General features: G+C 38.6%; 1 protein-coding gene across 3 annotated transcripts in view; it reads right to left on the reverse strand.

Moving 5' to 3' along the window:
• Positions 1–592: 592 nt before the first annotated feature.
• Positions 593–27683, reverse strand: part of rictorb (RPTOR independent companion of MTOR, complex 2b) — a 36702-nt gene continuing 9611 nt past the window's right edge. The window contains exons 7-39 of one of the 3 annotated variants that reach the window (XM_046867308.1): positions 26642–26768; positions 26384–26553; positions 25219–25286; positions 25060–25127; positions 24848–24930; positions 23833–23920; positions 23625–23715; positions 23012–23078; positions 22773–22853; positions 22582–22682; positions 21225–21390; positions 19425–19526; positions 19299–19345; positions 19073–19208; positions 18767–18966; positions 16358–16484; positions 15826–15990; positions 15122–15198; positions 14803–14881; positions 13877–13986; positions 13701–13788; positions 13522–13614; positions 13326–13432; positions 12988–13229; positions 12478–12663; positions 11637–12378; positions 9440–9617; positions 7293–7377; positions 6995–7195; positions 6536–6691; positions 3752–3875; positions 1434–1572; positions 593–1297 (exon numbers count right to left, since the gene is read on the reverse strand). In XM_046867308.1, the coding sequence (XP_046723264.1) occupies positions 1223–1297; positions 1434–1572; positions 3752–3875; positions 6536–6691; positions 6995–7195; positions 7293–7377; positions 9440–9617; positions 11637–12378; positions 12478–12663; positions 12988–13229; positions 13326–13432; positions 13522–13614; positions 13701–13788; positions 13877–13986; positions 14803–14881; positions 15122–15198; positions 15826–15990; positions 16358–16484; positions 18767–18966; positions 19073–19208; positions 19299–19345; positions 19425–19526; positions 21225–21390; positions 22582–22682; positions 22773–22853; positions 23012–23078; positions 23625–23715; positions 23833–23920; positions 24848–24930; positions 25060–25127; positions 25219–25286; positions 26384–26553; positions 26642–26768 (4569 nt within the window). In that variant the 3' untranslated portion in view covers positions 593–1222. Of the gene's footprint in view, positions 1298–1433; positions 1573–3751; positions 3876–6535; positions 6692–6994; positions 7196–7292; positions 7378–9439; positions 10249–11636; positions 12664–12987; positions 13230–13325; positions 13433–13521; positions 13615–13700; positions 13789–13876; positions 13987–14802; positions 14882–15121; positions 15199–15825; positions 15991–16357; positions 16485–18766; positions 18967–19072; positions 19209–19298; positions 19346–19424; positions 19527–21224; positions 21391–22581; positions 22683–22772; positions 22854–23011; positions 23079–23624; positions 23716–23832; positions 23921–24847; positions 24931–25059; positions 25128–25218; positions 25287–26383; positions 26554–26641; positions 26769–27683 lie in introns of those variants that run through there. The other 2 variants (XM_046867307.1, XM_046867309.1) reach the window with 2 other exon arrangements.

Below are 27683 nucleotides of genomic sequence, written 5' to 3' on the forward strand. Positions count from 1 at the left end.
CAGATGTGTGCTTATGACTGCTTCATGTTAGTCCTTGGCACATAGCCTTGCGGTAGATTTTTTTTTCTTCCCATTTAGCTTTCCTATGAAGTATTCCTAGCAATGACTATATCAAGGTCAATTCCTTCACACAGCAGTGATGGAGTTTTGGTTGTTAGACTTTTTCCTCAAACTAGCAGTGTGCTTATAAATTCTGAATGATAAATAAGGAGTGAACAGGCTTCAGTCAGTAACTATACAACTACAGTGTGACCTACACGAGCTGCAGCAGTTAACTAGCCAATGAGCGCTGCACTGATGCCTAGAGAATGTATGAAATGTATGAAAATATACAGCCTTACCTGGAAAATACATTTGGAAAATTAAGAATTTTACACCAGATTTCCTCAAAACCATGCAAACTGTGGATTAGATAAGCACATCTGAGCTTAATCAGGGGTCATAATTCAGTGCTTCATAACAGTAAAAGCCCAGTATGTAGAAAAAAGAAAAAAAAAGATGAGGTGGTTACTGCCATACAGATGGTTGGATCTTTAAATGATGATTGTCTCTCGTGTGGGTGTGAATCATTAAGGCTTTTTCTGTCGAATAATTCAATTACAGGCTCACTGCGTACTTCTTTATATACACGGATTAAGTTAGTGAAACAAACCACAACCTTGTAGTGTTAAAAGCAGACTTGAGGGATCCAGAGGGAAGAGCAAACATGCATTTGTAATTTCAGTCTATATCTGAATGCGCTCATGACGACTGTGCAGAACTCAGGACAAAAATAAAATTAAAAAGATTCAGCGACTTTTACAGCTTTCAGTGGATTTTTGTTTTCTTACCGTCCCCGCACTGTCAGTGCTTTTACACGCATTACTGTCAGTCAAAAGCAATATTTTGGTTGTAACTCCAACTGCCAGAGTTTAAACACATTTCTGTCTTGATTTCAGGCTTTGTTTGTTCAGGCAGTATGTTTCCGTTGGTCTTATCGTGAATGCGCCGTACCGATTCTATTTATCTTCGCAGACACATCCTGCAAACTCCTCTGCAGACGCACTTTTAGCCTTCGAGTCTTCGTTTTTTTGTCTCTTCTATCCACCAGCGCCATATTCCCACGTTACCTCTTATTGCCTCCATCTTCCATTAAAGTCTCAGCCAGGCCAGGCGAAAATGAATGGGGAGGTCTGGGTGGAGGAGGATGGGTGGGGTAACAGCAAGCACAGGCTTCACAATATCAGGACTCCGGTGGAGAATTTACAGTGACGCATTTTGACGGCATTGACAAAATGCTCTCGGCTTCCTCATAAAGCTGTGGGACATGATAACAAAATAAAACAAAAAATAGGCAAAATGAGAATTACGCACCATCTGGTGCGAGACAAAGAAACAAACATGTAGTGCGAATATATGTGGGGATCTTAAAGCAAAGAACTAAAGAAGGTTACCGGAATAAACTGAACGTCTTGAAACAGCTCCTGGATAAAGCGTCTCGAAGCGAGCCTGAACACGCAGTGGGCCAGCAGGTGGGACACTTCTGAGTATAAGCAGATGTCATCAAACGCATATGGAAACTTTTCCTTGATCCTATGTTTTTTTGGGAAAGGGATTAAAAAGCTTTAGTCATACACAAAAATGTTCTACTGACTGAAAATGTTGCTCATCAGCCAAGACTGAATAAACTAAATTTTTAAACACTTGTCTCAGTGTCTCATTTACAAATAAAAATAATGCATTTCTTAATACAAATTTTGTCTTAAGTGTTTATGGCCAGTCAGTAAAAACATTTTAGATTCCCGAACATTACTTTTCAAACAAAAACTGTGATGGAAAAGGTTTGTAGTAACATTACTTAATCAACCATGTCAAAAAAAAAAAGAAAAAGAAATTCCAAGTGAATTCCAATGAAAAGCTGTACAAAGTGTACCCAAGACTGCTAATGCATCTTTGTTTATAATATTACTGTGGCATTTTTGCTTTACAAATACTTTTTGTCATTTAGAACCATATATGTTCACCATCTACAGCCATGGCCATAAAGATTTGAGTCTTGCTGCCTCAGTTTTTTGAATGATAGAAATTTGCATTTACTCCAGAATGTTATGAAGGAGGACTAGGTGACATGTCAGCGATTCTCTCGTTAACACAGGTGAGAGTGTTGAGGACAAGACTGGACATCACTCGGTCATGCTGATCGAGGTCGAATAACAGACTGGAAGCTTTAAAAGTAGGGTGGCACTTGAAATCATTGTTCTTTCTTGGTTAGCCATGGTTACCTGCAAGCAAACACGTGCAGTCGTCATTGCTTTGTACAAAAAGGGATTCACAGGGAAGGATATTGCTGCTAGTAAGACTGAGCCTAAATCAACCAATCATTGGATCATCAAGAACTTAAAGGAGAGAGGTTCACAACTGTTGTGAATAAGGCTTCAGGGCGCCAGGACCGTCCCCTAAAGTAGATTCAGCTACGGAATTGGGGCACCACCAGTGCAGAGCTTGTTCAGGAATGGCAGCAAGCAGGTGTGAGTGCATCTGCATACAAAGTGAAGCTAAGACTTTTGAAGGAGGGCCTGCTGTCAAGAAGAGCAACAAAGGAGCCAATTTTCTCCAGGAAAAAATAAATAAATAAATCAGGGACAGACTGATATTCTGCAAATAGTACAGTACTGGGGTAAAGTCATTTTCTTTGATTGTTTGTGGCATCCGGGGAAAAAAAAGCTTGTCCGGAGGGGAAAGGGTGAGCCCTAACATCAGTCCTCAGTCATGCTGACAGTAAAGCATCCTGAGACCATTCATGTGTGGGGTTGCTTCGTAGCCAAGGGAACTGAGAACACAGCCAAAAACATAGCACAACCTCCAAGAACTTCTCCCAACCATCCAAAAGCAATTTGCTAATGAACACTGCTTTTTCCAGCATGATGGAACATGCCATAAGACAATAGTGATAACTAAGTGGCTCATGGAAATTTTGTTGAAGAACAGACAACACGGCAAATATTGACTAAACTTAATGTAATTGTCAATGAAAGCCCTCGAAATGCTTGTAATTATACTTCAGTATACCGTAGTAAACAAAGATCTAAAACACTGAAGCAGCAGACTTTTGTGAAAATGTATATTTGTGTCATTCTCAAAACTTTTGGTCACGGCTGTACATTACTGGAACACGTAAATTCCTGTAGTTATCTAATGGGCCGACCATGAGGCCGCAGAACAAGGCGTAAGGTCATGCAGATGCCAATCATGAACTTCAGTTAATCAAACATCAGACTGTTTTTTCTGCTCTTTACTGTCTTCTAACTATTGCCTCAAATATACATGAAGGTTTAATGTTTGGTGCCTTCATATTTTATTTTCTGACCGCCATGGTTGCAAAGTGTGATTTTGTGATTAATAGATCCTTTGTGGCAGTTTGGACCACTCTGGGAATTTTCCTTTGGACTCTCATAGGATGCTTTCCTACCCAAATAACTATTACTCACTCATTATATCATTTCACTTTTTTGCATCAGTCTGTGTAAACTCTACGTAATGTTGTGTAGAGCTGATGCTCATGTTTGAAGTAAATATTAACTGAAGCTCTTCTGCATGTTTTTTTTTTGCACTGTGCTACAATATAACAGGGATGCAATATGATGCTTATTGTGGATTATATGCTTTCATAATTTATTAGGCACAGTACATCATTGCAGCACAAGCACATTAAGAGAGTTGAACAGAAAATGAGGGATTGAAAGAGTAGTTCTCTCAAAGCACATCTCCTTACGTGAGCAGTCCTGTCTCGTGGCCTTTGGTTCCTACGGATGAGCTGAGGTTGATGACCAACCGTAGTACCTCTTTTCTCAGAAGAACTCTGCAGGCTGGAGCATCTTCTGGAATGGTCTTAACTCCTGAAACAAAGCCATGGCCGAGGTCATATTAATTCAAGATGTTTAAAACAAGCTCATTCAGAGATACATTCACATACAGTCCAACTACTACAGAAATACAATCTTACACAGTCCCAGATATTTACACACAAACACACACACAAAAAAATTATACATCTACAGTATCTCAAAAGTGAGTGCACACCTTACATTCCAGCAACCATTTGATTATATGTTCCCGAGTAACAATACTATAGAAATAAAACTAGACTAGTATTCAGTGTCCTCTGAAGATAACTCAATATACAGCCATTATTGTCAAAATAACTGGCAACTAAAGTGAGTACACGCTAAGTAAACATGTCAAAACTGTGTCCAAAATGTCAATATTTTGTGTGAGCACCAGTGTTATCCAGCACTGCCTTAATCCCACTTGGCATGGAATTCACCAGAGCTGCACAGGTTGCTAGGATCCTTTTCCACACCTCTATAATGACATCACGAAGCAGCTGGATGTTACGACACATGGCATCTAACATCCAGCATGGTGTCTAACATACACAGGAGCACTTAGGCACCTGTGTAGCTCAAAAGGGTTCAGGTCTGGAGACATAATTGGCCACTCTATCACCTTCACCTTCAGAGAGTGCCATGTTCTACTTCAGAATGTTGGAATCCATGTGACCCGCAGCTCCCCAGTACCAGCTGCACTCATGCAGCCCCAGACCATGATGCTGCCACCACCATGCTTGACTGTAGACAAGACATAATTTTCTTGGTACTCATCACCAGAGCTTCGCTACACATGGATACCATCTAAGCCAAACATTCTCATTCTCATCAGACCGCAGGACATGGTTCCAGTAATTCATGCTCTTGGACAGGTTGTATTTAGCTGTTAACTGTTTGTTAACTGTTTCTGGGCTTTCTTGTGATCCAGCTTTTGAAGAGGCTTCCTTCTGGGACGACGGCCATGAAAAGTTGTTGCAGTGTGAGGCATACTGAGCACTGACACGCAGACCTTCCGCTTCTGCAACCCTTAAAGCAATGCTGGCAGCACTCGTGTCTGTTTTTGAAGCAGCATCTGCACCTGATGCACAGCATGAGGGCTCAACTTCTTTGATCGACCCTTGTGAGACCTGTTCTGAGTGAAACCCGTCTTGGAAAACTTCTGTATGACCCTGGCCAATGGACTGTAACTCAATTTCAGGGTGTTACCAATCTTATAGCCTCAGCCATCTTTGTGGAGATTAACAATTCTAATTTCTAAAATCCTTTGCCATGAGGTCCCATGTGAGAATTGTACTCAAAGCACCAACTTTTAACTGCTCTAAAAAAATGTACACAAATTTGTATGGTCCTGTCAAGCAGACAAAAACATGAACATGTTGAATAGGACATGTGGCTTTGCATGTTGTTACACAATGTATTTGACGAAAATACCGTATTGAACTTAAGCAAAGTGAACACGCACAAAAAACCCCCACAAAGTCTGTGTTTTCTACCCTGAAACACGTGAAATCAAAGCGTCAATCTGTTCTGACTGACACCCACGTGAAAGAATTGCTTCAAATGGCAACAACTGAATACAAGGCAGATTTGAAGGGGATTGTTTCAGGCAAGGAATGCCAAAAGTCCCACTAAGTAACATGCATAATAAAAGAAAAATGCTATTGTAAATTATTATATTTTTTTTTTGTGGACTTGGTTAAAAAGAGTTTGTGTGTGTGAGACAGTGCACACAATGTTCATTGTTGAAAATGACTGTGCTGTGGTCTTAGAACTGTAGGAGTCAATTTCTGTCATTATGTTGGTGTGTGACATTTACAATAAATCTGGCTGAGCAGAGGTGTGTGTGTGTGTGTGTGTGTGTGTGTGCGCAAGAGGAAGGGATGGGTGATGGTCATGTGTGCCCATGTGTATGATGTGGCTCTTTGCGGTAACACAGTAAAAAATGTGGCTCTCGGTCTCTGACTGGTTGGCCACCCCTGCTGTACTCACTTTTGTTGGCAGCCATTCTGACAATAATGGCTGTATGTTGAAGTTATTTTTAAAAGACAGTAAATGTATACTTCTATACAAGCTTTACATTGACTACTCTAAAATATATCCAAGTTTCATTTGTATAGTATTGTCCCTTGAGAAGATTTATTAAAAAGGTTCCTGAAATGTGAGGGGTGTACTCACTTTTGTGAGTATCTCAGTCAAATATAAAGTCAGTGCAGGTTATCCAACTGCTGTTGCTCATGTAAAATCATGACATCACTGATGTGGACTTTCTAATTAGTTTGAGTAAACATACAGCTGCTCACCACTGGTTATGGAACACTAATTAGCAAAAGCAGAAGGAAACAAGGAGAGCCTTCAAACAAAGACATAAGGGCCAGTTTTTATGGATCGGCATAAGACTAAAGCATGGAAAATTCAAAGCGTGATTTAGACCTGAGGAAACAATGCGTTATCTAAAGATAGCAGATGATTTGATTACCTCTGCCACTGACAACGATTATGTGTGATTAAGTGATGGGTGTTTACGTGGTTTCTAAATCCTTTATTATGCTCCTTACAGTACTAGAATTTCTACTAAGAGACATGCACACTGAAGTATGAGAGAACCTGCTCAAAATTATGTACAAAAGGAAATCCATGGCTCTAAAAACCATCAGCTAACCCAGTCTTACCCAGAACCAGCTCTGTGCTACGAGTGCTCCCGGCAGAGCCCTGCGACACCGCATCACTACACCCAGACACTCCGGAGAACTTAGAGTGAGGCATGACCTCGAGGTGGTTGTGCACAGGCTGACTGCACCACTCGGAGTATGAAGCATCAGCAAAGTCTGGGAATTAGAGAAACCAGACCGTTATACTGCGTTTGCCTCATGAATAAAACGTTCATGTTTTTTTTTTTTTAGTAGTGGTGGCAAACGTGGCCTCCAGAAAAGATAACTACAGCATTAAATCCTACATTTGATGCCTATTTAAGAAATGCACTCAAAAAAGATTGTACTTGTCCCAGTGATCTGATTCTTAGATTGTACACTTTATCAACCTAAAAAATCATAACTCAATGATTTCATTCTATTAAATATAACAAGAAAAGGAAAATCCTTCCTCCACCCTAAGATGATGCTGCGGCTCACCAGAACGACTCTGCATGGGGGTGTGTGAGTTGCATCCCAGCACTTTGCAGCCCACGCAGTAAAGGCAGTTCTCCTCTGTGTGTTCCTGCAGACCTGTCTCCTCTGAGCCCAGCAACTGCTGCTGATCTGCTCGGCTCACTGCCATGAGCTCTGTAATGCTGAGCTGCGACTTCAGTACTCCGTGCCGCGAGCCGTCAGAACCTGTCAGCAGAGAGGGGAGTTAAGGAACTGGTGCACATCTTTGCAGGTTTAATGTCATCAGAGTTAAGTAGCAACAGATATGCGTTTAAATTTTTACCATCAGAATCTCCAGAGAAGAACCTAGCAGATCTGTCCTCTGAAGGTGGGCTAGTCCTCTTCTGGAAATACGGAGTCTCTTTTATCTATAAACAGAGAAACAAATGATCAGAAGACCCTAATGACACACATAATAGCTTTATCGTGCACTATATCATAACTGAGGATTAAATAAAAGTCCACATGAAAAGATATTTGGGTTGCACAGTTAACGGTGGCAATCATGTTTTAATGTGCTTGTTCTAATAATCAGGGGATTTACAGTACACACATTCGTACCGTGTCCGTGCTGGACGTTCAGTACGGTGCACGTGTGTACCAAATGCAATCTTTCCTTTACACGCGAAACATACTTAAAATCTGAATTCTCTTACAAACATATTAAGCCGCAGACTGCAAGTTTGTTCAGTTTCCGATTCGCACTTTGAGTAAGTCATCACCGTGGCTACTAGATCCGTACCGGAAACATGATTTGTACTGCGCATGTGGGAAAACTCAGATTATGACAGTCTAGCATTAGGGATTCTTTTGTGTTTTATGGACCGCTTCAAGAATCTCTCTCTTAAAAGGAGAAATTCCTGACAATTCTGCATATCGAGGGAGTGAGAAAATAAATCAAAAATGGAAGGATAAATAAATAAATAAATGAAATGAATAAATAAATACATATTGTGTTTATTAAATGCAGACATTTGTTAAAATATGCTGAAATAAGTAGAACAGTTAACTAGCATTTCTTCAGAAAATTAAATATTAAATATAAACACAAACTAATGTTAACTATATAATTTCATTTTTTCATTAATTAAATTTTTTTTAATAGATTTATCAATATGATAAAAAAAGTGTATTGCATTAATTTGATTTATTCTATTTTATATTTATATACATTGGAACCCCGTTGTACGAGCATAATTCGTTCTTGAAAATTGTTTGTAGGTCCATTTGCTCGTATGTTCGAACTGATTTTCCCCATAGGAATGAATGTAAAAGTGATTTAATCCGTTCCGAGATCTCATCCGATCGCTTATTTCTGCACATAAAAAGTATTTGTAGCCTATTTTTAAAAACAAATACACCGCAAATTACCGTAATATAAACATAATTTAATAATAATATAAACATAATTTAACACTGACCCATGTGATAGTGGTTGATTGCAAATGTGAGACGCACAAAACGCTCGTAACCTCCTCGGTTTCCATGGTAATTCTATTTACTTTCGTTTTCACAGCACCATCACTGATTTATTAGGGAGACATTTTTCAAGATTTCTAGTGAAATAAAAATATAAAACTAAAAAAAGTTACTGTGGGAGAGCGTATGAATACAGGAGCCACTTTTATTTGTTATTTTTTTTGTGTCGGTCTGCTTAGTGCCCCACGCAGCACGTCTCTGGCGCACGCGCGCACACACACACGCTCTCCTCCTTAAATGCACCCTCCGATCACTTGAAAAGAGAGAACAATCATTAGGTCACATTAATTTCAGGTGAGGCAATCCCCTGCCTATCTGCTCCCGGACCCGCCCTCCATTCACAAACCGCCGCTCGCACGTTTTTGCTGCACTGAACAGCGAGAGCGGCCGAGTGATACGTCATCAACTAAGCGACTGATGCGACCATCCGCCGAAAACGGGGAACCGACAGTGTGGGTTTGCTCGTGCCTTCGAAATTTGCTCGTGAAACAGGGTAAAATTTTGCGAGCGAGTTTGCTCGTAACTCCGTTTGCTCATACTATAGGTTGCTCGTACAACGAGGTTCCACTGTATAGAATTTTTGTATTCAATCCAAGCAGGCATTTTATTATAAATTGTTTTAAAATAATGTAAACAGTTGATGTTCACAAATGTTATGAAATTAATAATAAAAAGATTTCATGCTTTGCATTTCTTCCCACTATGTGTACCAAAATTATACCAAACAGTGTCTCAAAAAATTAAGTATGAACCGTGAATTTTGTGTACCGTTACATCCCTATAATATACCATATATATCATTTATATAGAAACAGTACATTCATGGGGACCTAATCCAAGGCTAATAATGAAGCGCTATTTTTTATTTTTTAAGAATGATTTCTTGATGTTTTCATGCAGCGCTACTTGTCAACCATATAGAAAGGGGGAAAAATGTGAAATTCTGAGTACTTGGAACATGTTGTTGATATCCACAGGTAAAGCGAGGCCAATATAGTCGTCTGAACTGCCATAGGTGGCGCTAGACACCATGGAGCGCACGGAGGAGGAGCGATGTAGCGTCGTCTGGCTGATAGGGCTCAACAAGTCCTCCTTATCCAAAGATGCAAAGCTCAGAGCCTTCAGGAACCTGTGCACACAGAAAAACCAATTAGTGCCAGAACAGAAACATTACGAGGAGAGAGAGAGAGAGAGAGAGAGAGAGAGAGAGAGAGAGAGAGAGAGAGAGAGATTGAAATGATCGATTTCTGATTTTGAATTGCTTGTTTACATTAGGAATAGCTTACTCAGGTGACTACCACAGCTGCTACATTCACTGGGGTTGCTAAAGTCAGCACATGCTACGTGCTAAAGCTTATGGGAAAAACAGGGTTCACTTTGACAATCTGTACTACATATTTAGCAGGGTATTGTCTACAGCACACAGGACAAGGTTCTGCTCAACTGTTCTGTACTAGCTCAGGAAGATTATCAGCAGGGACAGCTCATTCTGCGTGCAAGACTGAGGAAGCATTATGAGGGCAAAAACAGGGATGATAAAGACTTCGAGCACTTTTGATATAGCAGGTTTGGGGGCTGCACAAAGGCAAGTATGAAAATCTTTCTCCCTAAGAAAAATCTTAAAAGGACAGAACCGGTCTTTCCAAATGAACGAGAGCTGCCAGCTAGAAGGGCGATCCACTCGCCGTGGGAAGAGTGATCGCCGACGGCGCCCCCCTGAGCCTTGGCCTAGACAGCTGAAGCGTTTTTTAGAGTGGGACCTGAGAGGGACCATCAGAAACAATTCAAGTTATTTTTATAATGGAGTTCCAAAGGGGCTTACATCAGGGTCACTAACTGGCTAAATGAAAAAAAAAAATAATAATAATAATAAAATTGTATATTGCAATAATGTATGTGCAAGTAATTCCTTTCCCTATATTGAAAAGACAATTCATTATAATTGAAGTTGAAGTGCAGTTACACTTAAACAAATCTCTAAACAGAGCTCTAAACATTATGTACAATGAAACTGCTTCTATAGGAATGTGTTTTCTGGTGGCGTTAACACATTACACATCATAAAAACTTTGTGAGGAGAAAAAAATTCTAAACTAAAACAGCTGGAAAGGTTGGGAATAAAACAAAGGGCAGTGGGTGTTGGGTGTCATCATGTGTCATCACCCAAATTTGATTATTTTTCTATAACAAGATAAGTTTTATTTCTACATGATAGCAATTAGCAAAATATCAAAAATATATTTAACTAACTAACTAGTCATTGTATTATCCATTTATAGTCAATAAATTAGACATTTCAGGGTCTTTTTCAATATCATTTTACATCCACAGTTACAGCAGCTATATTACGTCCCAGACTTCTGTCATCGTATTACCAGGATACTGTAAACTTTGACCTCGTTTCAAGACAGTTTCAAAACAGCTTTACCTCGTGATTTCAGTGCAGTTTCCTTCCATAAATGTTAATGTTTTAAAATTTCACACATTGATAAATAAGTTTACGTGGAGCATCTGCCACACAAGTTAATATAGAAATGTTAATGAAAAAATGGGTAAAACTTGTGAGTTGCCTGTGTGGGGGTGGGGGTCTGTGTTAGACTGTCAATATGAAAAATTAAGACACTTTTTTAATAAGAAAGTAAATTACAAATCTCGTTTACTGTGAAAAGTAGGGAGGAAACGAAGTCAGAACGAAGACCCCTGAAGAGATTTTGCAGTGACCTGATACTTTTATAATACTCAGAAATACCGTTTCCCATAAATGTCCCTTGAATGCTTTATAAACGTGTAATTGTGGGGCGTAGCCAAATTCCAGGAACAGCTGATGGCTAACAGATATTTTGTCAAATATTATTTTATATATTATTATTATTTTATATATTATTAAATCTGTGACTGGTTTTACTTTTCGATTTTAGCTTTAACAGATTGCTGTCAAAATAAATCTACTGGTGTTGGTTTTGTTTTTTTAAAGATCAAAATAGTGATTATACTCTGCCATATAATTAGTTAGAATGTTACAAAAAAAAAAAGAAAAGAAAGAAAAAGAAAATCCCAAACCACTGCAATGCTAAAGGGAGCAAACACATAACACAAAGGTTTTATGTTATAAAGCTGCTAAAACAGATGTGTGTAAGGACTTTCAGACCTTCTCGGTGTAAGCCTGGAGTCCAGGCTTCCAGCTTTCATAGTGATTGTGTCGGTGAAGAGCACATCCTTGGCGGGGGAAGCCAGCGCCTCACTGTGGGAGAGAGATGGTTGGATGCGCTCCTGCTGAAGCCGCTTGAGCGTGGCGTAGCCCAGTGCGTCCCTGGGGCTCGTGTACATAAAACTGCAGTCTGTGAGACTGGTGATGGTGGTGACCGAGGGTGATTTGAGAGACTGTGCCCTGCGGGGCAGTGTGTGAGATGAGCCTGGTGGAACTAGCAGCACTGAGTTGGATTTGGAAAGGGGGAGGTGATTGGACTGGGGTGTGAGTGAGTTTAGGGTCCGGATGGTCTGCGCGCTGACGACCGTGCTGAGGCTGACGCAGTCTGTGTCGATGGTGGACGAGTCGGTCGTCCCTGCTGCTGTCTCTCTGGACGGACTGGAGCTCATAGAGCTGATACCGCTGGTTGTTGTGTCCGTGTTGAAGCTTTGGCTTCGGCTCTTGAACTGAGTACCACTTCCAGAGGTAGGTCCATCACCTGCTAGCCTCTCACGACTGGTCTGCTCATGCTGAATCTCACCGCCTGACATGTTGCGCTCTGTAACCCGGGGCAGACGCGACTCTGCTTCGCCAATGCCGTCCTGCTGCTCGTCCCCTTTGCTCCCTATGAACGAGGTCTCCAGGGTGACTGACGGGCTCTTGGAGAGATCAGAAAACACCGGGCTGAACACATCCCCCTGACCTGGAGAGAACACAGAGGGTTCTGTAACTGTGCGATTCCTCCTAAGGCCTCCCAGCTTGGGTTCACCAATCAGCTTATGACTGCCGCCGCTGCTGCTACCTTTAGGGTCGCTAGTGCTGCGTGGCTTCTTTCCAGAAAGAGAGCTGAGGAAACGGTTGCGCACAAAGCGACTGGATGCAAGGATTGTGAAGGGACTGCGGTCCTTTAACAGCTTCGACCTGATGTAATATGGCTGATCCTCAGACAGCTCAGAACCATCTTTATCATCATCCAGGATGTACATGCCTAAAAAGTAGAAAATTTTTTTAATAAAATAAAAAATATATATATATTTAGGATCACTATTTGCAGTTTAAAGTAAACAATAAATAAATAAATAAATAAAAATTGCAGTTGAATATTTGAATAATTTTTTTTCCCCATTTCGAATCAATTTGAGTTGTTTGAAAGTGTTTTTGGTATTTTGACTCTTGATTCAATGATTTTGCATATATGCCAAAATGCATTACTCTAATTTTAAATGACAAAAAAAAAAAAAAAAAACACCAATGTGCTTATTGTGCTTGAATGTGTGCCTGATGGTCATGAAGCAGTTGGAGCAGCACTTACTTGGCTGTGTGGAGTCACTTTCACTGTTGTGTCTAGAGCTGGTGGACTCAGAGTTGAGGCTGAGGGTACTAGGCACTGATGAGAGCAGGGTGGTTGGAGGTGGTGGCTGCTGCTCTACCTCGTCTGGCACCACGGGCCACTGCTGTCTACGACTGTGTCGGACCGCATCCCAGCCCTGCTGCTTCAGCAGCTCACATCCCTGCTTTGTCTTAGAAATTAGACCCAGTACATACAGACATGTCCTGAAAGAGATGACAAACAAAAGCAAAATGTGATTCAAATGTAAGATTTAAGGATTTATGTGACTTATATAATTGTGTAGTTTACTGGTTACATACCCCCGGATGGAGAGAACCTCACAGTGGTGGGCCAAAGCCACAATGTTCGGAATCACATTCTCTTCTTGTAGCAGATTCAGACCCCAGTTGGATGTGCCAATATTACCCTGAAAACAAACAGAATAATCAGCAAAAATGATTTACACGTTTTGTTTTATTCATGGCCTTGCTTCCTATAGTGGAGAACTCCACTAACCAAGGCCCAAAGAGCAGCTTTAAGTTGTTTGATGCCTTCCCATGTGTCCAGCACCGGGGATCGCACAGTGTAGCTTAGGTCAGGTACGATATTCTGTCACGAAAAGAGGGAAAAAAATGAAGTTTGCACAAAAGGAAATGTAATGACAAGGAAATATTATAAGGAAAACCAGTCGCAACCTGAGCTTCTAGGAGATGGCAGCCTGTCTTATCGTGTACAAGCTGGCCATATAAATGCACTGGAAGATAGACATTTGGCCTTTGCAACCTGCAAACCATATTAAACCACAGTTGTTAGAACAACAGTAAGGAGGAAAATCTGCACCAAAATAAATGAGAAAAAAAACCTTTTAGACCTCTGGTTGCTCCGTCGTACGTAGTTGTCCCCATCGACTGGTTTGCGGTATGTAGTGAGAGCCTCGTTTAACTGCTCCTCTATTAGATCCACATACTTGAGGTTATATTCCTGAGCAGAACCAAGATCCAGTTATACTGTTAGCAACTTGGAAGTATATAAAGTGTATACCTTTTACCCATCAAGACAAAAACAAGCGAATTATTCCAGAGATCGAGAAAACTCCTGTAACAATGTATGGGGCTAAAGCTTAAATTCACATTAATGACTTAATGTTCAATCGCTCCTTCTCCTGCAATGCTGATTATACTAGAGCGCTGTTCAATCCTCAAATCTGGTCAGAAAATGGTAAAGAATTTAGACCATAGCTGCAAATCAAAGGTTTTCTTAATGTGTTTGAATACTATGTACTATTACTATTTTATACTGACAATTAATTCATATGAATGTTTAAGTGTAGATGATAATCAAATAATCAAAACCATTACAGTACCAAAACCTTTCAAAGGACTATTGTGAAGCTTTCAGCAAGTACATATTTAACATAATAATATCATCATAATAAAAACAATAATAACATTTATTAAAGTCTCCAGTGTCAGCACTTTCTAACATTCTATGTTTTTAACCGCAGGTCAGTCCTCTTCTAACTAAACAGGTAATTAAAAAAAACGCTTGATGCAGAAAAAAAAAAGTTGTTTGCATTACATGCGGTAAAAGAAAGTCAACTCATTTTAAGGGTTGTGACTGTTACGAGCCCATAAGAAACATCAGTCTATGGGTGATAATTTGGTAGTAGCTTCCTGCACAAGCACCAACTGGTGTGAGTAAATATATACATTTGATCTATATGAGATTTAAAACCACTGTCGAGTGTAGAGGTGATTTACAAACTTTTCCAATGAAGAAAGAAAAGAGATAAAGCACCTTCTGCCATTTCTCCAGCTGCTTAGTGACGTAGCCTCTCTCGTTGAGGTAGGAAAATCCCTTTGGAATGGACAAGAACCTGGGGAGCCAAGAACAGATTAAATATGACATATAATATACTTTTTTTTAATAATACGTTAAAGAAGGCCACACAGTTGTAAACTGTGTAATGCACCTTACAGCTTGGTCTTGAAATTCTCACATCTAATCAAATAATAATAAAGCGCTTCCAGGAAGGAGGGGATCTCGTGTCTCTTCCTGTTTGAACTCCTCGTCATCAACACGCACTGCTCGATTTATGAACAGATCTCCAGCTTACCTCAAAAGCAAGAGCACACCCTTGTCCCCGAGGTGAGTCAGTGCCGGCTTGAGCTGAATCAGTGCATGAAGGTTCGCCTGCAAGAAACAAAAGTGGTTCACTAGTTTGACAGTTTCACAGAAGGCTTTCCAACTATAATTTATAGATTTGTTCTGTCAAAATTATTTCTGCAGCCAACAGCTCATTGATAGGGACTTTTAGAGCAGATGCACAACAAAAATGGCCAACAAAGATAAACAAGAGTGCCGTAGTTGAAGTGTGTAGATGATTAAATAGTCTGTGTAATGAGGAATTATTCTAATTACACGTTTACCTACCAGTTATGGAAGGAATCTTTAGTGCTGTAACTTCTTTGCTTAAATAAATGATTATAGCTTACAGTTTATTTCATAGCTGCTATAAAGTAAAGAATAAACAAGAGACTGTTTGCTTGTGTGTCATGAAATTAACTCAAAACTTATCATATGACAATTTAATAATAATTTAATAATTGTGTTATTCCAAAACATACTCATCTTCAATGTAACAGAAGTTACTCTGCTTAATTTCACCAGCTTATAACTGATTATTTCCCATTTGTCCTGTCAGTTACAGGACTTAGCAATTAAAATGCAACACGTCACTTCAATATAGTTGATTAAAAGGTCTCTATTTTTTTTTAATAAATCCAGAGTATTTAGAATGAAATTATTTTTGTAACTCACCTTGTCCTCACAGGCCTCATCCAGTATGTCCAGGGCCTCTATGGAGATAGTCTTGTTGCGGTCATGGAGCTGAGTGACCAGCAGCTCAATGCCCCAGTTGCTGAAGAACTCCACATTGGCACGCAGTAATACACGCAGGTGCTTAGTGGCATAAAGCCTACAATTCTGTGGGCATACACATGAGAGAGCAATACTTCCGTAAGATTTACTAGCTGATCCCAACGTATACAATCATTTTTATCCTCCTTAAACCAGGAAACAAGGGCCCATTTAGCTGAAAAGTATTATAAGAAACTCTTCAGCACTGGAACTTTTTTTTTTACTATTTAAATATTTTAGATTTTTTTTATGTGTACTATAATATTAAGCTATATATTGGAACACATTAGATCGGATGCCAACACTGCTAATAGTCCTACTCAGCAGATAGACACCAGGACTAAACATAGTTTCTTCAGTATATAAGGCATTTCTATATGCGACATGGAAATTGTGTTGCTTTAAAGAGCAGCTCACAGAGCATGTGCCTTACATCAGTTGCAGCAGTGAGGATTTTGGAGAGGATAACTCGTGCTAAGCCATCTCGGCTGTAGTCCAGTGTGGATACAGTCAGCTTCAGTAGATGGTCCTGATTCTTCAGGGAGCACAGGTTCAGCAGGCTGCAGAGATCAAATAAAGTTTGACATCAGAATCAGAGCCGTTTTTAAATCAAACAAACTAGACATAATACTGAACTCGGAGATCTGTTGAAGAAACAAAGATGAAAGGCCTGTCCGCAGGTGTACACACGTATTTCTTATGTATCCGTTTTCAAATAAATTCCCATAAAGAAAAACACAAAAATACAAAATAACCACACCAGCCAATAGGGTGGCGATAATATTTATGCCATATTTAATGTCAAGCATCTCAAAAATAACTTTGGGCACAGGGCAGCACAAAAGGGAACGATTTGAAAAACATCCTGATTAGGATACATATGCGTGATCAAGGATTCATATGTGTAAACTGACAATAAAAGCAGAACTACTGTTTTAAGTGCAGAGCAAACATTGAAACCACTGACAGAAAAGTGAATACATTGATTACCTCATTATAACAGCACATGTTAAGGGGTAGGATACATTAGGTATCAAGTGAACAGTCAGTTTTTAAGCAAGAACAATGGTCAAAAATAACGATTCGAGCAACTACAGATGGAGATATATATATATATATATATATATATATATATATATATATATATATACACACACACACACACACATTATATATATATATATATATATATATATATATATATATATATATATGTGTGTGTGTGTGTGTGTGTGTGTGTGTGTGTGTGTGTGTGTGTGTATATATACAGTACAGACCAAAAGTTTGGACACACCTTCTCATTCAAAAAGTTTTCTTTATTTTCATGACTATGAAAATTGTAGAGTCACACTGAAGGCATCAAAACTATGAATTAACACGTGTGGAATTATATACATAACAAAAAAGTGTGAAACAACTGAAAATATGTCATATTGTAGGTTCTTCAAAGTAGCCACCTTTTGCTTAGATTACTGCTTTGCACACTCTTGGCATTCTCTTGATGCCTACTTTGAAGAACCTACAATATGACATATTTTTAGTTAACTTTTTTGTTATGTATATAATTCCACATGTGTTAATTTATAGTTTTGATGCCTTCAGTGTGACTCTACAGTTTTCATAGTCATGAAAATAAAGAAAACTCTTTGAATGAGATGGTGTGTCCAAACTTTTGGTCTGTACTATATATATATATATGAAAGCAAACACAGAGAGAATGAGAAGGAGCCTTTTCCTGAAGGCCATTCAAAAACACCCAGGATCTAGTATTGAACCACTCTCTCCAATGTCACTCATTAATGCACAACCTTTTTTTGCACTATTATGACACCTTAACTCTGGACTTGAACAGCACAGTACCACTTTATATCACACCACACTGCACATGGACACTTGAAAAACAATCACTAAACCACTGTAATTTGTACTTCCAATATCTGCCATCCTCATTCACGTATGTATATGTATGTATATATATATTCTATAGTTTATGTTTTATTTATCTACTTATTTTTTAATCCATAAATTCTATTCCTTTTTTATGCTTAAATGTTGGACAGTCGTACAAAGCATTTCACTGCATGTTGTACTCTGTATGTATGTATGTGTATGTGACAAATAAAATTTTATTTGGATCTGGAATAGGCAGAGGGAAAGCTTGAGGAGTCTCTGGGTAATATTTTGCTGAGAAAACTTTGGTCCTGACATGCAAGTACTTTGACATGTAATATCTAACAAACACTGTTGCATAACAATACCAACAAGTAAACCAATTCAGGGCAATGTGTTTCCCTAATGGCAATGGCTTCTTTTAGGAGGATAATTCTCCCTGCCACACTGCAAAAATTGTTCAGAATGGATTGAGTCCAGGGTGTTGACTTGGCCTAGTAAAGTGTAGGCCTACTATGACTTGTTTCACTATTTTTCATTCCAAGTTCATGAGGGCCAAACGGAACCAGTCCGTTGGTTGGCCTTGTGTTTGACACGTGAGCTAGCACATTTATTACACATGCAAAACTGCGGTCAGCATGCTCAAGTCTACGCCCACACAATGAGAGCGAAAAGAGAGTTGTAAAATGAAAAACAACTCGTTTTCAGTGACATAAAATTCTGTTTTCATGCATTCAGGAAGCCAAAACACAGAGACAAAAACAACATATGTGCCTTGGCCTCAGGTGAGCTAAAACGATAGAATGCATTTAAAAAAAATTTAATTAAACCGAAAAGAAAAAAAAAATACTAACATCAGGTTTGATTGCAAAGGGAGTTTCAATAGTTTAGTGTCCTTGATTAATATTAACTGTTATCCAGCATCAACCCTCAGAAACTGTTTTTAACTCACCACTGGAAGACACTGCATTTCTCCAGCAACTTAACGCCGCTTGGGTGGGCGGAGAGAGTACCCAGGAAGAGAAAGTAATGCTGGCTGAGTGTGTTGAGGAGCCCGTTGCTTTGTAGGCTACGGTCTGGTTTGAGCCCAGAGGACGATGAAAGCCACTGCACTATATCCTTAACCAGGTCCTCCAGGTACACCAGGCCATCCTGATGAGAGTGGTGTAAACAAACCAGCAGTTAATTTATAAGCAGGCATACTAACAAAAAAATACAAAAACAAGGCCTGAAGGCACAAGCACTTCCCCTCCCTTACCTCATCTGACTCCAGCAGGAACTCAATGAACTGGCAGCCAACAACAGTCAGCTGTTTGGCTTTGCTGTGGTCCAGCTCCAGGCTGGCGTACAGCTTACTGCTTGGTTTGTAGAAGAACAGGAGCCTCCTTACAAACCTAGAAGAAATCACAGAACATTATCAAGCGCACCATACAAAAAGCATTACATGAAGTATGAAGATACATGAAATATGTATATTTTCGTACTTGTGCATTTGCTCATCTTTGTTGTTGCGCAGGTTGACATTTGGCCACTGAAACATAACATATTACATTACAGTCCATTGCGCTCATTAATACTCTTGTCATTTAATCCTCTTTTCTCTTACTGACCTTTAGTATTGTACCGATTAGAACCCAGCTCCAGTCTAGGTTCTGCTTGTGATTGAGAATTTGACTGTCTCTGAGATTCATCATCAGAGCCTCCTCAGTGTCCTGGAAACAAAATAACAGGAATGTAAAAGGGATATTTACTTTGGTCTGCAATGCCAAAGAAAATATTTGAATTCGACGGCACTTATAAAAGAAATAAATAAAACATGTTTTGATCATAAAAAAGTTTGCAGTAATCAAAAACCATGAAAAAGGCTCAGGAAATGAATGTTCTATGCAAATGTGTGAAAATTATTTCACAATCATGTTCTGTACATATCCTGTGCAAATCTTGTGCAAAGGATTTTCCAGGGAACAGGGGTGAGGCATATGAATGGTTGGAGGTATTTCCAGGTTGCATTTATAATATGAAGGCTTAAAGTGTATGAATAACAGATTTTTTTGCAATAGTTTTTAATGTGGAAAATCCACATTGATTAATTTCACTTCAACACACACAAAAAACCAATGATTGTCTTAATCATGACAAAACTGCAAAATGCTGTTCAACAAACAGCTTTGTGAGCTCATCATATTGTGACATTGCATATATATTAAACATAAAACAGCATTTGCATATACACACAAACTATAAAATATAATTTAATGCATGAAGCTTTAAAACTTTTCAACCAGGCATCAGTTTCTGTAGAAAAAAATAAATACATGGTCCCACTTATAATTATAAAGATTAGTATTAAGAACATAATCTAAGTGGTTAAAATAACAGGCAAATTATAAGAGCTATGAGTACATTTCCCCTAGTTTTATTAAAACAGCTGTAATAACATGCCTTTATTAAAAAAAAAAAAAAAAAAAAAAGGGAATTTCTATTTTGAAAAACCCTTTAAGAATTGCTTTTGGAGAATTTTGCTACAAATTTTGCATGTACTGTAGAGCAGTGGTCTCCAAACTTTTTTGACCAGATTAAAGTCAGACGGTATTTTCACGGACCAGACTTTAAGGTGTGGCGGATAAATAAAACAAAATAAAATGATACGGCCGCCATAAAAACTGGTATTTTCTAAATATTATAAAACGTGAATAAACGTGAATCCACGGTGTTGTTTTTTGTTCATTTTGCTAGCTTGGGGGTTTCAATTTAGCAGTAATGTATTATGTGTTACTGGCCAGAGCAGCCCCTTTTAGAAGGTAGCGGATGTAGGAAAGACATGTGACCGAGGCATCTTGACATGCATCAACAGTGAGTCATAGACACATGTGGCGGAGAGAATCTGGTAAATATGCAAAATTGTTTAGAATCTGATAATAAATAAAACAGAAATAATGTAAGTTACGTATTCTTTCTGTGCGGCCCGGTACCAATTGACCCACGGACCACCCGGGGGTTGGGGACCACTGGTGTCGAGTATCAGCATCAATTATAAATTCAGAAAGAATTTTGGAGAGGCATTTTCACACTCAAACAGAAAAAAACACCTGTACATGACCAGATACAGATTTATCCATCCTCCCATTTACATTGTCTAAAAGCAGCATGTTAATTAAACTTACAGAAATTATATATTGTTATAAATTATACAATTTCTTTTTTTCCCCCCACTGTGAAATTATTTGTCCTCATAGTTATTAGACTTTAATTTTTTTTATTATCAAACCTATTATTCTAATACTTGTGACATTCAGAATAAAAAAAATTCTGGGGAAGAAAAAAAGAAAAAAAAAGAAAAAATACCCAATCCTACTAACTAGGGATGAAAAAACAGCTTTATTTCCATAGCAAGAATTTACTCTCAGTACCTTAATGACATAAATATCCTTCTGGGGCCGCAGGTGGTGGTCTCGACTGTACTGGACTGCAGCTGACTTGCGTACAATGTGATCCAGGTAAAGGCTGTTGGGTTTGGGGCCTCGCTTCTTCTTCTCGTGGAAGCGCTTTAGGTAGTTCACTGCAGCACTCGCACGTCTACCACGGCATCAAAAATAGATAGAGAGAGAGAGAACATGTTGTGTAAGAATCATCTTAAAGCTTAAAGTCGAGCCGCACCAATGACGATGACCAACAATTCAATTACCATTTATAAATATATTTCTGGCATTTTCTTTATTTATATAACTGATTAATGTTAAATAATAAATGCAATAGGTTTAGTTCACAAACTCCCAGGATGCCATGTAGAAACCCATTCCCTTTTACATATCACATGCAAATATTATACTATATAATATACAGCCCTGGCATAAATAAATAAATGTACCTCAGGGTGTAACATGCTATTTAGAATTGCTTACTGTTTTTTTTTTTTTTTTTTTTTACAAGACGACGATGAGGAATTCTTCTCGAGACAGTACCATAGTGCACAGCTGCTCAATTACCATACTGCCATGAAGTGGACACTAATTGAATAGACTGAATATATAAGGTGCCAAAATAAAAAAAACAAACGAAAAAGCTGAAAAAATGAACATTGCTATTTGTTATTTGACCTATAAAAAAACAGTTTTTGTTTATTTCCCTACACTGGTGTAAAATGAGTTTCGAATCACTGCAGGCTGCAAAAATCAGGGCGTTTTCGTAGATTATAGAAACGTGCAGCAGATAGAAAATGTTTTGTGATTTCAATGGATTTCCAGTTTACTCAGGTACAAGAGCATCAAAACCTACAACAAGGGCAGAATGATGTGCCTGTAACACACCTCTGACACAGCTGGTGTAGATGAAAAGGTGTGTTCAAAACAAATCTGAATGAGATCTTGCTGTGAGGCTTCTCATGGGAATTGAGAAACAGAGCTTAATGAAACATATGAAATGCAGATCTTGCGTTCTTTCGCAACTTTATATTTACTATATTTTGTAAAAATGGTTTGGGGTGTGGTGTTTTTTGTGGTTAGGTGCTTCCACATCCTCTGAAACGTCTATAGCTAATTTATAGACATTATGTCATACTAAAAGGAAGTACAGCTGATTGAAGACGACTGAATATTGCATTCAAATGAATTACTGTTTGATTATGCTTATTCATTATTATTATGCTTTACACATTTACATTTGCTACATGAATGCGTGATTGTAACCACGGATTACATTTGAAATGACATTTCTCTGGGTCTATACCGTATGCTATATACGTTTGCTTAAAACTACGGGAAGACTTACAAGCGCTTCTCCTGAGGTATATCGAACGCCGCCGCCATGTTCATCAGAGTGGGGAGGCAGTGCAGGTGATGGCTGTGGGAGTGAGGGAGGATGGTGTTGGCCTGCGGGAAATAGAAACACAACCCAATGACTCAGAAAGAAATGCCAGAGAACGTCAGCATTAGCTGCTTAAAGTGAAAAGGTTGAGATACCATGTGCAAGAGTTCTCCGAGGAGGATGGTAGCGCATATTGACAAGCTATCATCACTGCTAGTGACAACTTCCACTAAACCCTGAGGATACAGACAGGTGTAAATGAGCATGGTATATATTAGCATGTTTATCAGTCAATTAATCTTTCCTGGAGTCAAACTATTCAGAGCGCTTCTACATTAATATTTATTTTGTTCCCCCTGATGTATTGAGGAAAATGTAGGAAAATAAAAAATACCTCTAAAAGTCCACTATTGATGAAGGCAGACAGTACAAGTGCAAGGTAGTTATCCATCAGGTCAGGCCTGTATCAATAGATGAGAAATTCATTAGCTTTATAAAATAAAAAAAAATAAAACTTTTTAAGTAGACACTGATATTACAAACAATATATGCCATTTGATTGCTATATTTTATATATATATATATATATATATATATATATATATATATATATATATATATATATATATATATATTTATGACATCTGCTTATATAAACAAAATCTAGTTAGAATTATGTTTAATTTAATATGAAGACACTTTTTTATCAAAAGACTTTTAAAGAACAGTTTATCCTTCTTCTTTCGGCTGCTCCCATTAGGGGTCGCCACAGCGGATCATCCGTCTCCATTCCCCCCTGTCCTCTACAGCTGCCTCTTTTACACCAACTACCTGCATGTCTTCCCTCACCACATCCATATACCTCCTCCTTGGCCTTCCTCTTTTCCTCCTTCCTGGCAGCTCCATCCTCAGCATTCTTTATATATTTTAAGTTTAAATATAAAAAAATAATAAAAAGGGACATTTTTTTCTCACTCCATCACCCCCTCTCTGTTCAGATACCTTACCTCGACCGTGCCCGATGAGGGAGGATTATTTTGGCTTCTGAGGCCACAAAGCCATCTGACAGCCTCCAACTGTCCTGAAATCTACTAGGATCTACAGAGGTATACATGGAGCAAGAATAAGTCATTATAATCCATTAACTCTATTATTTAGAAATATACTTTTAACAGTCTAGTTATAGTGAGTGATTGTGATCATGTCACCACTCACCAACACTAAGAACCGCTTCAATGAAATCTTGTGTAACTATAGGGATGGGGAGTCGGAAAATGTCATACATGACGTCAAGAAGGCCTTTCTGTTGAGAGAGGGTGTAAAGCAGAGTTTAAATAAAACAAATTATTATTATTATTATTATTACACTCAGTACAGTATATACTGTGTATATCTGTAGTGCAGCACAGAAGTGCTCTCTCTCTTGAATTAAGAAGCTAGATGATTATTAGTTTTTAAAAACAGGTACACACAAACATATAAGACTTAAATAAAAAATACAATACCAACATATTTTATCTGTACAGCATTATAAGATGTCAGTAACTTTTCTTATTTCCTCCCATAAGCAATGCAGACATGTCAACTCCTAAGAAGACTAGTGTTGTCTCATATACATGTAAAACTCAAACAGTTAAAATATATTTTAAATAAAAACATTGTTAAAACCGGCACAAAGCTGGTAGAACACAACTGAACAGATTGTTTTGTATGTTGTAGCTTTAGCATGACAAACACCACAGAGCACAGAGTGAGGTGCATGAAGACATGATTAGCTGAAAAAAAATCAACCTCAATGGAATGAATTGGAACACTGGCTGCAAACTAGGGCTTTGACCTCACTAATGCTCTTGTTTCTGAATAGAAAATCCCCATAGAAACACTCCAAAATATATATATATATATATAAAATGCAGTGCTGTAATATCAGCAAAAAGAAACTAAAATCTGGAGCGGGATTTTCAAAAAGCATACGAGTATAACGATCAGGTATCCACAAACATTTAGCCATATAGAGTAAATCTATGTTTGAAATTATACTTGTTTATAGCAGTAGCCCCACATCAACCCATTATAATCAGGAAATTGGGAAGGATGTTCAGGATGCCAGTTAATACAGTTAAAAGTTATTTCCTAATCCATAAAATGATTGGCTCCTCTGTAGACTATTCTTATGGCAACTAACATGTGTTGTCATGAACAACCTTTGCAGTCACTCAATACTACATACCCTCACTTCCATATTTGGTATACAAAGAAGGCCAATAAGGGACTGGATGCCGGAGCTGCCTGACTTGCAGAGGTTAATGATGCCTGGATGCAGACAGAGGGGGAAAAGGAAATCAGAAAGGAACAGGAGTTCACACTAGGTAAAACCATGTCATGATAGAACCTGATATTACAATGCATATTTTCAAAATCAAAATCCTATAATGAGCTTACCTGACCATGAGCGGAAGGAAGCAACTATGGACATCTTACTAGCCAAAAAACGAGCCTCTCTGTCCTCCCTAGTAAACAGAAAAGGTTAAACCAACATGCAGTTTATAAAGTAAGCATGATAGGAGGCGATCAATGGTGTAATTGCAATTGCACACTTACTTGAGCTGTGCCTCTGCTGTATCTGGATTGTGCCTGTAGTGGAAGTCAGTGTAGGGTGCCAGGATTTGCTACAGGGGTGAAAAGAAAAAAAAAAAAGGTTTGAATGAATGCTTTAAAAATTGTCTTTAAGCAATTTATCGCTTCAGTCAATTTCTCTTAAATTCCGATGAGACTTGTTTCGGACGCCACTGACAACATATTATAACATAACATTATAACAATATTGTAACATCTCCATATTATAATAGTGTTTTGGACAATACACCATTAGCTCTCACCTCTGTATTTATCCAGTTTCAAATACGATGGAAAGGAAGGGTTTAGGAAGTGTGTGAGGATTAACAGTGGATGCCTTTTTTCCATTTTGCTAAAATTTGATTACAGTGTGTAATCACTGTGGGTGGTGGTCAAACTATGTTTGAACCTAAGAATATCTTCTCCAGTCTGGAGCAATTACTCAGGCAATGATAAGTGAACATATTGCTAACATTATCCAATTCCTATTTCTTTTGACTCTTTCTCAAGGTCAAGTGATCATGCTTAATTATTGTACAAATGATTCCATATTATGTTCCACTGGCTCAGGATCTCAAGGCGTGACAAATTTGCCAGCATTTTGGCTTAATTTTGGAAAAGAAAAAATACAGCAGGCTTCGGAAGATCTTGATATTGACAATCACAGTAGCTGTCAAATCGAATGTTTTCAATGTTGGCGTTGTTACGATTAACAAAAACAAAAATATTTTCTTAACATCTTTGTCTTTTCCAACTATTTAAACCTTAATAACCTGCTGTGTAATTTCAGAGCACAGCAACAACATATTCTCTGCTACCTCTTAGCTTCAGCTGTCCGGGCTGCCAAATAGATAAAGCCATAAATGACTGGCAAATTACACACAATTCTGCAAGCCTAAAATGCAGTAGTCATAGCTAATTGTTGTTTTGCTTTTTGCGTTTCGTTTCTATTGGCTCACACCTCTTTCAGAAATGTACATCTCGCTTCAATGACTCTGTGTCACAAGAACACCATTTTCGTTCACACTCAAATTGTTTCTGGTTTGCAGGAAATGTTCATGTTTAGCCTGATTGCTGTATTGTCATGTCTTTGCTGTTAGACTGCATGTTGGGTAAACGGAGGCTGGCATTAATAAATGTTTTGACGTACCTCCAGCTCCACGTCTGAGCGCACGTACTGCCGCGTGTGAGGGTGATTGAGCAGGTGCAGGATGGTGGTCATTAGAGCCTCGTTGATGCGGCTGAGTTGGCAGTCGATCACGTTCTTCAGGATGGTTTTGAGTCCACCACGTCGAGCCACAATCTCCGGGTTCTTCAGTGCTACACAAACAACAAATCGCCACACCGATTAGGCAAAAGAAGAAGAATCAAGACGTGCACGTGTGTATATGTTTGTGTGTTCACTCACCGAGTTCACATATGATGGCGATGCAGGCACGCACCATGCGGTCTCGCTCCTGTATGCCATCGTTGCCCACGGCGATGAGGGAGTTAGTGATGGAGCTTGGGAAGAGCTGAGCATTCACAGTGATCATCTTGAACCGCGAGAACAAGAGGGAGTAAGGAGGGGGATATTATTACACAGGCAACAAAAAATTAATTTTATACAGAAAACGGTCTGGAATATTACACGAGTTTAGACAAGACTTGTTTGTTGTGCAGATAAATGGGAAAATTAAAAACAGTGTATTTTCCAAACATTTGTACAGATATATTTTCTAAACCCACCCCCCTGTATATGTGTATATTATATATATATATATATATATATATATATATATATATATATATATATATATATATATATATATATATATATATATTATACACACACACACACACACACACAGGTGATCAAAATTAGAGAACAATTTATAAACAATAGAACAATTCTGAAATAATGTCATCTTTACTGCTCAACAGTTGAAGGAGTTTTTGTCCTGTCTATACCATGCTACCAGAACACCCTTTCCACAAAATAACTAAGGCATTTAAAAAAACTTAATTATTTTGCAGAAAACACACTGATCAAAATTAGAGAACACTTTCAGATACCTCCCAGTTATTGGTGTTAATCTGGCACCTGGTGCTAATTTCCTTGATTATCTGTCAACCCCTATTTAACTGGCAGCCTAACTTCCAGTTTCACTGACTCTGCAAGATGGTGGGCCGTTCTAAAGTGACTGAAAGCCTCCGGGAGCAGCTGGTTGTCCAGATAAAGGCCAACGGGATGACCCTATCAGCCATAGCAAGACAAGTTGGTTGTTCCAAATCTGTGATTTCAAGAATATTGAATCTTTACATCACAAACTCATTCAAGTCCGCCAAGCAGGCTGGTCGTCCACGGAAGACAAATACAAGAGAGGACAGGATACTGTGGAGGATCTCAAAGGGGCAATCGTTTCCACACTGCAGCTGAAATTGTTCACCAGTTCAGCGCTGAACAGGGT

The sequence above is a fragment of the Silurus meridionalis genome, chromosome 15 (genome assembly GCF_014805685.1).
Source record: "Silurus meridionalis isolate SWU-2019-XX chromosome 15, ASM1480568v1, whole genome shotgun sequence".
NCBI lineage: Eukaryota > Metazoa > Chordata > Actinopteri > Siluriformes > Siluridae > Silurus > Silurus meridionalis.